The 12,417-nt window shown below is 34.3% G+C and overlaps 1 protein-coding gene across 1 annotated transcript in view; it reads left to right on the plus strand.

Annotated features, from left to right (window-relative positions):
- The window catches only part of DGKB (diacylglycerol kinase beta), a gene marked incomplete at both ends in the record, with an annotated part of 346,918 nt that overhangs the window by 312,502 nt on the left and 21,999 nt on the right, over positions 1–12,417 (plus strand). The window contains 1 exon segment of the mRNA XM_081346260.1: positions 10,557–10,677. Within this exon segment, the coding sequence (XP_081202386.1) occupies positions 10,557–10,677 (121 nt within the window).

Genomic DNA, 12,417 nt, shown 5'->3' on the forward strand with positions numbered 1-12,417 from the left:
AAGATCCCTGATTTGTTCATATTGTTTTGTGCCTGATGCACAGCTATTTGATATTGCCCTGTCAAACAGGAAGATATCAGGTTTAAATTTCTTAAATATCCAGCTAAAAGCAACGAATGGTCTGAGCACATTAAAATTCCATTTTCCCTTTACAAGTGTTTGCTTCAGATGACCCCCACTGATCTTAAATATATTTCTGTATCTGTAACTGAATAGAGGTTTTTCTGTACATCATGTTCTAATGATACTCTGGCCTTTCTCCAACAAGGCACTGAATAAAGCTATTTTTAAAATTCACAAAATGAGAACAGCTGCAGCAATCAGATTTGATAAAAACAGGGAACTTTCCTCCTCCTCTTCTTCCTCCTCCTCCTCCTTTCCCCCTCCCCAATTTCATCCAAGTTCAAATTATTTCATAGAATAGCTTTACAGGAAAGGACTTACAAAAGGGATATCCTTACAAAACAAATAATATTTAAAATGCAGCTTAAAATGATACAGGCATTTTAGATGCAAGTTTAAAAAAATTGCATTTCCAGTTTTTAGAATAGCTATTAAAGGAAAGACATTTTTCCCCAAAGATTTTCCTATAATAATCTCCTAGAAGTAGAAAATAAGATCCTTTGTTTCCCAATGTTAACATTTCTGGGACTGGTTTTATTCTTAATGTTATTTGCATTTGAAAGAAAAATGGTTGAAAATCGAAGTACTTTTTCTTATATTTTCTTCAGCATTAATCAGGAACTATGCTGTTTTAAGGGCAGAGGGAAGTCACTTAACTCACTAATGACAGCACTTGTTCTAAAGATTTTTTCTGTATGTCTTGATTTTTTCTCAAAATCACATGAAATTGATAAGGTGTGTTTCAGTTAATATAAATAAAGAGATGCTTAGATTCCACCTGTGACCTCAGTGTTCTTGAGATTCCTTCCAGCTGCTTGGGGTGCATGTTTGAAAAACAGAAGTGGAGTTTTAAATGTGCATGTCTTAGGGACTTAAAAGAAACCCCACAGATTAATTTCCTATAATTTATTCATTACATGTGATGTAAGAAGAGCCCCAACAACTAAGGCTAAGTCCTGCCGTGTTCTGCTTTCAAGGAACTCAACTAGTTGCCTTTGGAAAGTCCTTAAGCAAAGAAAGGAATGGCTTTCTCTCAATGCTATTCTGCAGCAGCTAATTTTTCAGGATATCCTTACTTCTAGATGGGAGATTCCCACCTGGAGAAATTCATTTTTTGAAAGTCATTTTGGTTGATTGCATCCTTTTGTGACAACATATTTGATCAATAGCTTAAGTGTTGTATGTAGACATTAATTGGGCATCTCATATATTTTACTTGAAATACCTTGAAGGATTCACAACTGTGACCCAATTCTCAGCTGCCTAATAGACAAGGAGCAAACCTTTCTTTGTTATTGTTGGTGTAGCCAGTGGCAGAGGAGGTATCCATTAAGTACTCAGTAAAAAAAATCTTCTCTGTATTGTTAATAAACTAGGTACCTTTCCCACAAAAGGATTTGCACCTACAAATTTCTAGAAGCATTTTTTTTTGCGGGGGGAGGAAATCTGAATTAGGACTAATTAAAATAAAAGAATAATCCCTTAAGAAACCACAATCTCACTTGAATCCAGGAGTTTATAAGATTTTTTTTGTACATCCTTTTTAAAAATGTATGTTAGAACTGTCCTTTGGAAGGATGTTTGAAGCAAACATTTAGTTTAAATTTATACCACATAAATATAGGAATCAGTTCTTGAATATTTGTTAGATATACATTTTCCAAATCTTCCAGATCTTTCTATAATTAGCATACACATGATGAGTGTAGTCTTTATTTGTATGAGCTGATTCTCTATGGACTTGGATACCATTGCAAAAGTCTATTATATATACTTTATTATATTATATCATAGATTATAATTGCGCTATAGTATAAGACTTCTAATAATTTTGTAATTGAAAAATACAGTATTTGCCATAGACTCCAGGGTCAAAGATTAATAATAACCTGTTCACCAAACCTAATGAATTTATATTAATAACTCTAGTTAAATCATTAAGATAATTTACTATGAAGAACGATTACTTCTTTAATAAATATTGATCCCATTTGTATTCTCTGCATTATATATTTCTTATACCTTCTTAAAATGCTTATAAAAACATAGTAAATATTTTTATAATTCATATTATGAGTACAAATCTATTTTTGAGTTATTTACTTCAGATAAACTTGCCCGGGTTAAATTACAATTATATTACACAAAAAGAATCAGTATGCCATATTATCTTAGATTCACAACCAGAGCTGTTACACCACTACCATATCTTATTTGCCATTTGCCCATGAGCTGTCTCTCATCTTTGTTGTTGTTAGTTGCGAAGTCATGTCCGACCCATCGCGACCCTATGGACAATGTTCCTCCAGGCCTTCCTGTCCTGTCTCTCATCTATCCCTATTTAATTTAAAGAAGAAACTAAAATTGTGCTCTACACCAGTTTCTATCAGCCCCAAACTGGTCTTGTGTCTAGAAATCTACAGGTTTCCCAAATCCAGTCTATTTACTTAATATTTAGTATTTAATAATAATAATAATAATAATAATAATAATAATAATAATAATAATAATAATAATAATAATAATAATAATAATAATAAAAACTTGAAATACAGCTGACTAAGCACATTGCTACCAACTGACAATGCAACATCAGTTGACCATTTATTTTTATACACAAGCATGATATGTATATATTTGTTTCCGATAGTGGTAGTTCACATTACAGCATACAAGACTGTGACATTAAACATATCTTTGGCACCCAAAGCAGCTAAAACAATTCCTGTCTCTGTATATTGTACAGTTCTGTCTTCCTGCAGATTGCAAAATTGTGTTACTAAAGTGGTGGTGGTGATGTAAAATAAATAAATAAAACATTCCAAACAGACTTTAGTGATTAGGACATATTGCAGATCCCTCATCCCAAAGTATTTCCAAGGATTCTATGTAAGCCAGATCTTAAATTCCCTATTCTATAATTTGTAACTGAAACTCAAACTTTCCCCAGAGTAATGATTACCAAGTTTTAATTACATTTAGGAGTCATGTATCCTCATCACTCCAAAGACAAACTGCCAAGAAGGAGAGATTTACTGCCAACCAATGATATTTTATATGTAAATCTACTTGACTAAGTGCAATAACCCTAAATTCTAATAGAGACTTTCAATCTCTTGCCAGGTCTGCAATACTTATATATGGCTAAGATGAATTGAGTATTTACAAAACAGCTCCATTATAGAAGAACAATCCTCCATGTGTAAATCACTATTTCTAATCATAGTACTACTAGGTTCCTTTTCACCCCTGCCCTTGTTTATTTTCTTTGATTTATATTCATAGAAAAAATGGTTAAATGTAGTATTCTGTTCAATGGTGCATTGCTCCAATAATGCTTTTCAATGTAGACTTCTAAAATGTTCTTGAGTTTCTTAAATATTTTATCACCATCCTGAGCAGACAATAAGAATGGAGCACTGCAAAGACAAACAAAGGGTTATGTAGATTTCACTTTGTCTTTTTAATTGCTTAAACAGCTTGAGCAGGAGAAATGAAAGAAAAAAATATTGTGGTGACTTTATTCTTCTCTCCACCCAGCTGTAGATACATTTTAAAATAAGGGCAAAGGGTCAGGTGCCCCTTTACATGCTATTTGCAAGTGGCTGACATCAGCAATCACTATGTGAGCAGCTTTGTTTATCCATAACACTAATCTGAAGAGATGTGTGAAGTACTTTGGCTTGTGGAAGAGGGCAGAAAAGCATGGTGCTATGCAAACATTCCCACATGGTCCCTAATAGGTCATTCACATAGAAAACAAGGGAAAGTTTTTATGTCATGGACAAACTTCAGTGTAGAGCCAACAGACTGTCAAGAATCTGAGGACATAGAAAATCATAATGGGGGATGAGTATAAAAGTGTCTGGACTGAATCATTGTTATCACACTTTACCAATGATGTTATTTGAACAACAAATATAGATGGATGGATGGAAGGAAGGAAGGAAGGAAGGAAGGAAGGAAGGAAGGAAGGAAGGAAGGAAGGAAGGAAGGAAGGAAGGAAGGAAAGGAAGGAAGGAAGGAAGGAAGGAAGGAAGGAAGGAAGGAAGGAAGGAAGGAAGAAAGGAAGGAAGGAAGGAAGGAAGGAAGGAAGGAAGGAAGGAAGGAAGGAAATGAGTCTTAATATCTGGTAAAAAGTGGTCAGGGCAGTTCTAAGAAGACGTTTCCTTTTTGGTCATTTCAATTTATTCCACATTAATCAGATTTAGTTTAATATTTTATATGCAGGGTTCTGCCAGCTATTTATTTATGCCATTTATTTCCCACATTTCCTTTATGAAACCTATTTATCAGAAGCAGAGAATGGACATAAATGTGGTCAAAGATGTCAACAATAAATCTACGAAGAAGATTTGAAGATAGCTTTAGATTGCTAAAAAAAAAACCATTGATCTGCCGGTTGAAATTTAGATACTAAACCAACCACTGTAAGTTAAGAGCTGCGGGGGCAGGGGCTATTTTTCAAAAGCACAAAATTATCTGATAGCCATATATTTCATTTGAACTTTAGAAGGAACATGGGCTAGAGTGTGTTGTAATAATAAAATAATGTCAGTGAAGCCAGTTACATTAGGAAAATGGTCTGTGGATAGTCACGAAGTAGAGGCACACAAGCCCAATTTTCATTACTGGATAGAGTCTGGCTACAAAATATCTCTACTGTAATGATTTTAAAGAGATGTCTGATAAGGGCAGCAACATATCATTGTAATTCATTAGGATAAGGAATTGTCAGCGTATTCAATGATACACTGTATGGGATGAGTGCTTATTGCAATGAGGCTAAAGAATTTATTCTTAAATGAAAACATCTCTGATCCTTTACTCTGCAAATGAGGACCTCTAAACACAGATGCTCAAGCAATAGCTGTTTCAGTCATTTATTGAGAAAAATAAAAATGTGACCAATATTCTACAGCCTAACTAAGCAAGAAACTATGACAGAATGGTGAGTTCCCATCCCTACAGTATATGATTGATTGTTACTGACAGTGCAATTGCTTAGCATGATTATTATCAGTACTTTTTGTACAGTACTGATATAATGTTTTGGTGTTTTCATATTTGTTGTGTAATGGTATTTGAATGTTTATTACCTATCTGCAACTGAAACAGCAGTAAGGAAATAATGACACAAAATTATATAATAAATCCACAGAATTACATAACTATCAGAGATAGTATGGAGTAGGCAGCATTAATTACCAATATACTCTCTAAAGACCCACCGGAAGAGAATGGTCTTGAAACATTTCCTGAATGAAAGCAGGGACGATGCCACCCTATCTTCAGAGAGAAAGGTTTCGGCTTCCAGTTCCAGACTTTTGGTGCTCGCAGATGCGTGAGGGAATTGTTCCTCATGTTGCCTGGATTTCTTCATTGGGGGGCCCCTGTAAAGGGGTCAAAGGTCACCCTGGAGGGGCGATGAATGGGGGAGAGGTCTCTCCAGTCAACGATAGAAGGGCAGCGGCCCTCCCATTGGCTTGGAGCTACTTTCCGAACAGAAGAAGAAAGGATTGGCCACTCCCATGGCCCATCATTTAGCCATTTCCTGCTGAAGCCAAAAGCACAACAAAGCACTTGAAAGCACTTGAAAACTGGGTGAGAATTGCCTTCTTGTTTTCCTAATTGTCTACTTTCCCTGCCAAAAGCTTCTCGAATTTGCTTCCCCCTGTGAGGAGAGAGGGAAGGGATTTCTTTTCCCCACCCTCCTTAAGAGTGGCCTTTGTCTACATTGGGAGAGAAAATAAAAAGCCTTGCATTAAATTGAAACCCAGACTGCAACTAAAGAACTTACACTTCAGAATATAACAAAATTGGAAGATATTACTATTGAGACAGAGGAATATAAGAAACAACTATCCAAAGAACTAACAACTTTAAAAGTACAAGGAACTATCACTATGGCAAATAACCTTAAGGACCAACAACATACTATGGGAAAACATAATGTGCAAGATAGTGATGCTAACATAGAGGATGTGGAAGATCAACAAAGACAGTTTCCTGAAAGCCTGGATAGCCAAGCATTAATTACAAAATTGGATAAGTATTTAAAGCAGATGAACCCAGACGGAAGAGGAATCCAGACTGAATTGAAGATAAAGTTTTTAGAGCAAATACAGACACTAGAACTAACAGGGCAATAACATAATGATTACAAATGGTTTGGTTTTTGTGGATCACTGATGGCTAGATGGCCTCCTTCGATTCAAATAATATGTATTGGAGCGAAGGGAGACCTATTTGGCAATTCAAAGGCCTTGGTCTGGAAACCTGATTGGCAAAAAAAAAGAAAGAAAACAGCCAGAGTTAGATTTAAAAAATGAGTTTATCCTTTTAGTAATCAGTGACCTATCAGGATCTAAAATAGAAAATTTTTATGAGATAGAATTAGAATGTGTTTGTGTATCTATTAGGCTTATTTTAGACATTATAATTTGTGCACTGACAATGGAAATTTGGTTTATAGATCCCAAGTTTGATGTTAAAAGATGTTTGATTATTCTATCTAAGAATTAAGAATTAGTTAAAATTTAAAACAGAATCTGGTTGTGTATAAATAGTTGTAGATTAATAAACATAGGCTGTGGTCCTGTCAGTAATGTGTGATGTATTAGGATGTGAAACAGACAATGTTTATTAGGTAGAATACAGCTACTCAGCCACTGTGTACATGTTAGATGCTATAGTTTTTGCTGTAATAAAATAAGGGAAATTTGGGTTCTCAATATTATTTGGAATGTTAAAGGCTAAATTTAATAATATAATTAAAATTAGAATTAGGTAAACTTTAATAACAGGATATAGATATGTGTCAATGAAATTGAATTGACAAATTTTTCAACTGACCATGCTTTTTCTAGAAATTTATTAGTTTAAACTGGTTGTATGAAATGTTAAGGGAAATTGAGGAGGATGTTTTGATAATGTAACCTGAATTATATACTGAAAACTCTGTTACTGACTCTCTGATTACCCAGTCATCATGATGCTTTCTAAATATGTAGATTTTAACTGAAAAACCAATAAAACTTGTTTTTTTTTAAAAAAAAGAGAAAGGTTTCCAGAAAAATCCTCTTATGACCATACCTTGAACTATCTGGAATAGTAGGACAGTGGAGTCCTTGGTGCTCTCTCAGCTTGGTTGTTTGCTTGCAAATGTTTCATTACCCAACTAGATAATACTGGTAGGAATCAGAAACATATCCCCAGGAAAAATACAAAGAAATGAAGAATCTGAATCTATTTAGAGACATATTTAGAGAATATGTCCCATAGGAAATAAGTACTTGAGCCAGAAAGAGCTTTTTAGATAATGACAGAACTTTGAACTGTCCCTGGCCTAGAATAATAACTGTAATTTGGAATTTACCTATAGCCTACTGCAATGCAGCAACCACAGAATGTGTATTGCTTTGCTAAACTGGGAACAATCCATCAGGTAGTAGGCAACTGCATTTTAGACCAATTATAGTTTCAAAAGCAGTCCCTAGTAGAATATAGCAGTTATCCATCTATTCATTGATGAGATTAGAAGAATATCAATGCATTTCATTTCAGAAACAGCATCATCTGGGGCACCACAAAAGTTGAGCAAAAAGTTATAGCAGGAGTAGCAAGTGTAGAAGGACCCCTGTATTTCAGACACACAACTTTAGGAAGAGTGCTGCCCTAAAGAGGGCTAGTATATTAGATCCAGATGGCTTCAACTTGTAGTCATTGCAGAGATTTAATCTGTGAAATGAAGATTTTTTTGTTTATTTTAAAAAGTATATTGGGATTTCCATTTCTCATATCAGATTTTTCTATACTAAACCATAAAGCTGACTATAGATGGGTAACAAGTATTTGTTTTTTTTAATAGTTTGAAGAATATTTTCTAAGAAAACTTGTATTAACAACCATTGTATGAAACATGAATTTTAAGTAAAAAATAGTTATGAACATGAAATAAAATGTTTTTGTTCCTTATCCATCTGTTCTTGGCAACAAGTTTAAGCAAAAGTAGAGTAACAAAAAAGTCTGTCTCTCTGTGTGTGTGTGTGTGTGTGTGTGTGTTTTAAGTTACTACTTTTTAAGATTTGGTGATCATATATCTGAGTTTATGCATCAATTTAATCACACAGCCTGAATTGACATGTCATTCTGATATGTGATTGGTTAGTCTGTATTTTAATAAATCATGCCAAAACAGTTTTTTTCAAAAATAAGTTTTACTAAATTCGGTATATTTATTTCTGGTCTTTATATATAAGCTTTCAGTCTAATGCTTCAATTTTTTATGAGGTTACATAAGAGTAAGTTGAGGCTGAAAGTTTGTTTTCCAAGCTTGTAGGTTGATTTTTGAACTTTTCGTTACCGGACTAGGTAACATCTTCAGAGGCGTTTAAGTGTCAATGTGTTTCTGTGCATAAGGGCTTCTTATGATCAGTAGGTCTTGTAATGGGTCAGGTGACGGTTTGTCAAGTAAGGGTCTTGTAATGGGTCAGGTGGGAGTCATCAGTGGGAGTCTTGTGATGGGTCTTGTGATGGGGAGGTTACATCAGGTGAGGGTCATTGAGAGGTGAACTGCTGATTGGGGGGCTTCTGAGGGATGGTTGAGGGTTGGCGCTGTCTCTGGTTAGCTGTGTGGTTGATTTGGATTCTGAGAGGTTTGTAGGCTGGTTGTAGGTTGATGTGTCTATTGATGAAATTGCTTGTGGAATGCCAGGTTTTGATGAACTCATGAATGTGGCGGGTGGTAGTGTGGCCGATGATTTTTTTTTGTTGCTCCAATTGAACTGGTGATGTTTGGTGTGAGTGTGGGTAGAGATTAAGGATTTGGGATCGTGGCATTTGACTGCCAGCCAGTATTCATGGATCCTGTTTTTTAATTGTTGTGAAATTTTTCCCACATAGAATTGGTTGCAATTGTCACAATTGGTTTGGTATATTACATTGCTTCTTTCATCCTTCTTATCTTGTCTTTGGTTCTGGATAATTCTGGCAGAGTATAGTTGTGGGTTTGTGGACTATTGCTATTCCTAGAGGTTGGAGAATTCTGGCTGTCATTTCAGGCACACCTTTTGTATATGGTAGAATTAGTTTTTGTGTGGTGGTTGGCCATCAGGAATGTTGTAGTTTGGCTGCTGTGTGTTGGAATACTAAGTTTTTTGGATAGCCATTATAGAGAAAGACATCAAGCAGCCGTTTCTCTTCCACTTTTCTTAGTGGTGCTGCACTGTGTCCTGGCCCTTCTGAAGAGGGACTGGAGCCAGCTTCTTTTGTGTGTGGTGGGGTGATTACTTGCAAAGCTGAGGATTTGGTCAGGTATGTGGATTTGTGGTAGATGTGGGTTTCCAGTTCTTCGTTGTCTAGTCTCCTTATGTAGATGTTGAGGAATGGGAGTCTGTTGTCTGTTTCCTCTTTGCATGTGAAGAATAAGTCTTGCTTAACTCAGTGTAATTTATTCCTGAGTAGTTAAAAATAAAATTTTAAAACTTTGTTAAAGCCATTTTTCTAAAGAAACTGAAGTCCATGGGATGTAATCCTTAATAAATATAATTGGGTATGCAGTTTACCAGTGAGACTTCCTTTTAAATAAATATGAATAGGATGGGATTTAACTATGATTGCAATAGAATAGGATTTAACTATAATGGCATGTTCCAGTTTTTTGGATAGGCACTTCAGGTTGCCTTGTTAATCCAAATATACTAAGGTCTTTTCAATTAATGGATGAACAGCAAGTGATATATCCCCCTCCCCTGACATATGTATTTAGCTTAGAACACAACTCTTATTTCATTCCCATTACATTTATACAGATAATTATTTTAAATCCATCTATTAACCATATCTGTAATGGCTTGATTTTGATTTGAGATTTTAGTTAATAAATGGATATTAAATCTCTGTTTTAGTCATGACATAGTAGGAAATTGAAAGAACAATAGTTCAGAGTTAAGATAATGCAATTGGCAGTTACACAGGGAATATGCTTATTCTTGGCTTTATATTAAAAATGTTTTTACTTGCAGCTCAGGTGACTTTCTAAATCTTAATGCTTTCACCTTTTTTTGTAGTCTGACCACATGTTTTGCTTATTGTGGTCTCTGATTATATTTGTGGAAAGGTATCAATGCAAGGATTGTAGTATTTTTTTCTTTCAATTATGACCCAAGAAAACAGCTTTGTTGAAATCAGCTTTACTTCTACTTTAGTTGTCACCAAGGCTTTCTTTCAATGACATGCAAGACCAAATTCTCCTCATTCCAATATATTCTTCAAAAATGGTAATATTTTGGCCAGAACTGTTGATTGGTTTCTAATTTATTTGTATATGTTTTTATTGAGAAGAGCAGGAGAATAAGGCAAAAGCATGCTGTTCACATTAGCATTCATGCTTCCTCCACAGTTTTCAGTAGAGCTGTGCATTTTGTTTTCAGCCCTAAGTGATCAGTTGGTAGAAGTGGTTGGCCTGGAAGGAGCCATGGAAATGGGACAAATATATACTGGTTTGAAAAGTGCAGGAAGAAGCCTTTCTCAGTGTTCTTCTGTTGTCATTAGGTAAGAACCAACTTTTCCCATGGGAAAAAAAAATATTTGCCTTTATCAACCAAGGAACCAGGACAGGCTTAACCCAGCTTTACCAACTATAAGTAATACATTTCTAGAACTCAGTATCATACTTAATAGCTTGAATGTTTTTAAATGAGATTTTAAGAAAATCATGGAAGATGCTCTCAATGGTTAATTCAGAAGTAATATGTCCTTAACTACTAAATGAAAGCAATTGTGGAATTACGGTATGTCAAAACACTTCAGGTTGGACAAAGTGGAAAACACCATACTGGGATAGACCTTTGATCAGATGCAACTTGCCTTGCTTATGTTCTTTTGTCAAATCAGTTGTCTGGCACTCTATTCACAAAATATTACAAAAATATGACAAAATATGACAAGACCATTGAATTTTTGATATGTAACTTTTCTGTGTTAGCATGTTGATCAGCATGTGTTAGTTATCGTCACATGATAGTTTGGTTTTGATAGGTCATTATGTTGTATTCAACCTATTACTGAATAATCCTTTTGTAGTAAGCTCAGAACTAAGGATATATAACTTACAAGGCAGAAAAAGCTAATGGGAAAAGAAATACAAGATAGGTATAAATGTCTAAGAAAGAAAAAAAGAGGATTAAAAAGATCCAGTGAGTAAAACAAAATGGAGAACATTATAAGTATAGTTACACAAAAAGATTAGTGAAAATACAAAAATAAAAAAGTTGCATAAATCACAAAATAAAAATGATACAAGTATTCATAGTCTGTTTAGCTGGTATCAGAAAACTTAAATCTGAATGGTATTAAATTAACAGAAATGAAAAGAAAAACAAACAGCACAACTTCCAATATGTTCACAATAAAAATAAGAGAAAATGAGGTAAAGTAACTGCTCTAAAGATGACAAAAAAGTAATAGATAACAAAAAAAGCAAAATCATTTTAATTGCCACAATATAATTTGTTATATCTCAGAGTATATTTTCTGATTTGGTAGTTTCTTTACTATCAAGTAGATTATTGGGTTGCTGTGACATGATATGCCTAGATTTCAATAAATTTGAACATTTAAGATTTGGTAGTTAAATAAGTTACATATGGCATTCTTAAGATCCACAGCAAGAATCCTGGAGAATGGCATCAAGATGGGTACCAAAAGAGTCAGCGCTTGGTTTTGTACTCTTCCAAGATTTTCCTCAATAATTGGATTAAATGAATGATTGGATTTTATTTGCACAGACAAGACTGGTTATGATAGTTAATACTAATACTAAAAATTCAAAAAGATTTCAGTAAGCTGGGGCAATAGCTGAAATTAATAGAATGAAATATAATAGAATCAAATACAAAATGATTCATTTAATAATATGCATTTAATGCATACAAATATGATGTGAGCTAGCTAGCTTAATTCTAATACATGTGAAAAAGATCTTGTTAATCACAAGCTGAATGTGAATAAGTAGCATAATAAAGTAGGCTAAAAAGATAACAGTGTTAGAATGAATCAAGAAAACTAGTGTTTCCAAATCACAAGAAATATTAATTCCATTACATTCTGCTTTGGTCAGATCTCATCATGTATATTGTATCCCATTCTACACATCTCTACAAATATGTCACTATATTTCAATCAGTTCATTAAAGGAGAAGAAGAGTGAAAATTACAGGGAGAGATTAGGGAATTTTTAGCCTGAAAAGAAAAGGATTGAAAGATGATATGGACCACTGTTCAAGTACCTGA

Source organism: Vipera berus (genome assembly GCF_964194415.1).
Source record: "Vipera berus genome assembly, chromosome: Z".
Classification (NCBI taxonomy): domain Eukaryota; kingdom Metazoa; phylum Chordata; class Lepidosauria; order Squamata; family Viperidae; genus Vipera; species Vipera berus.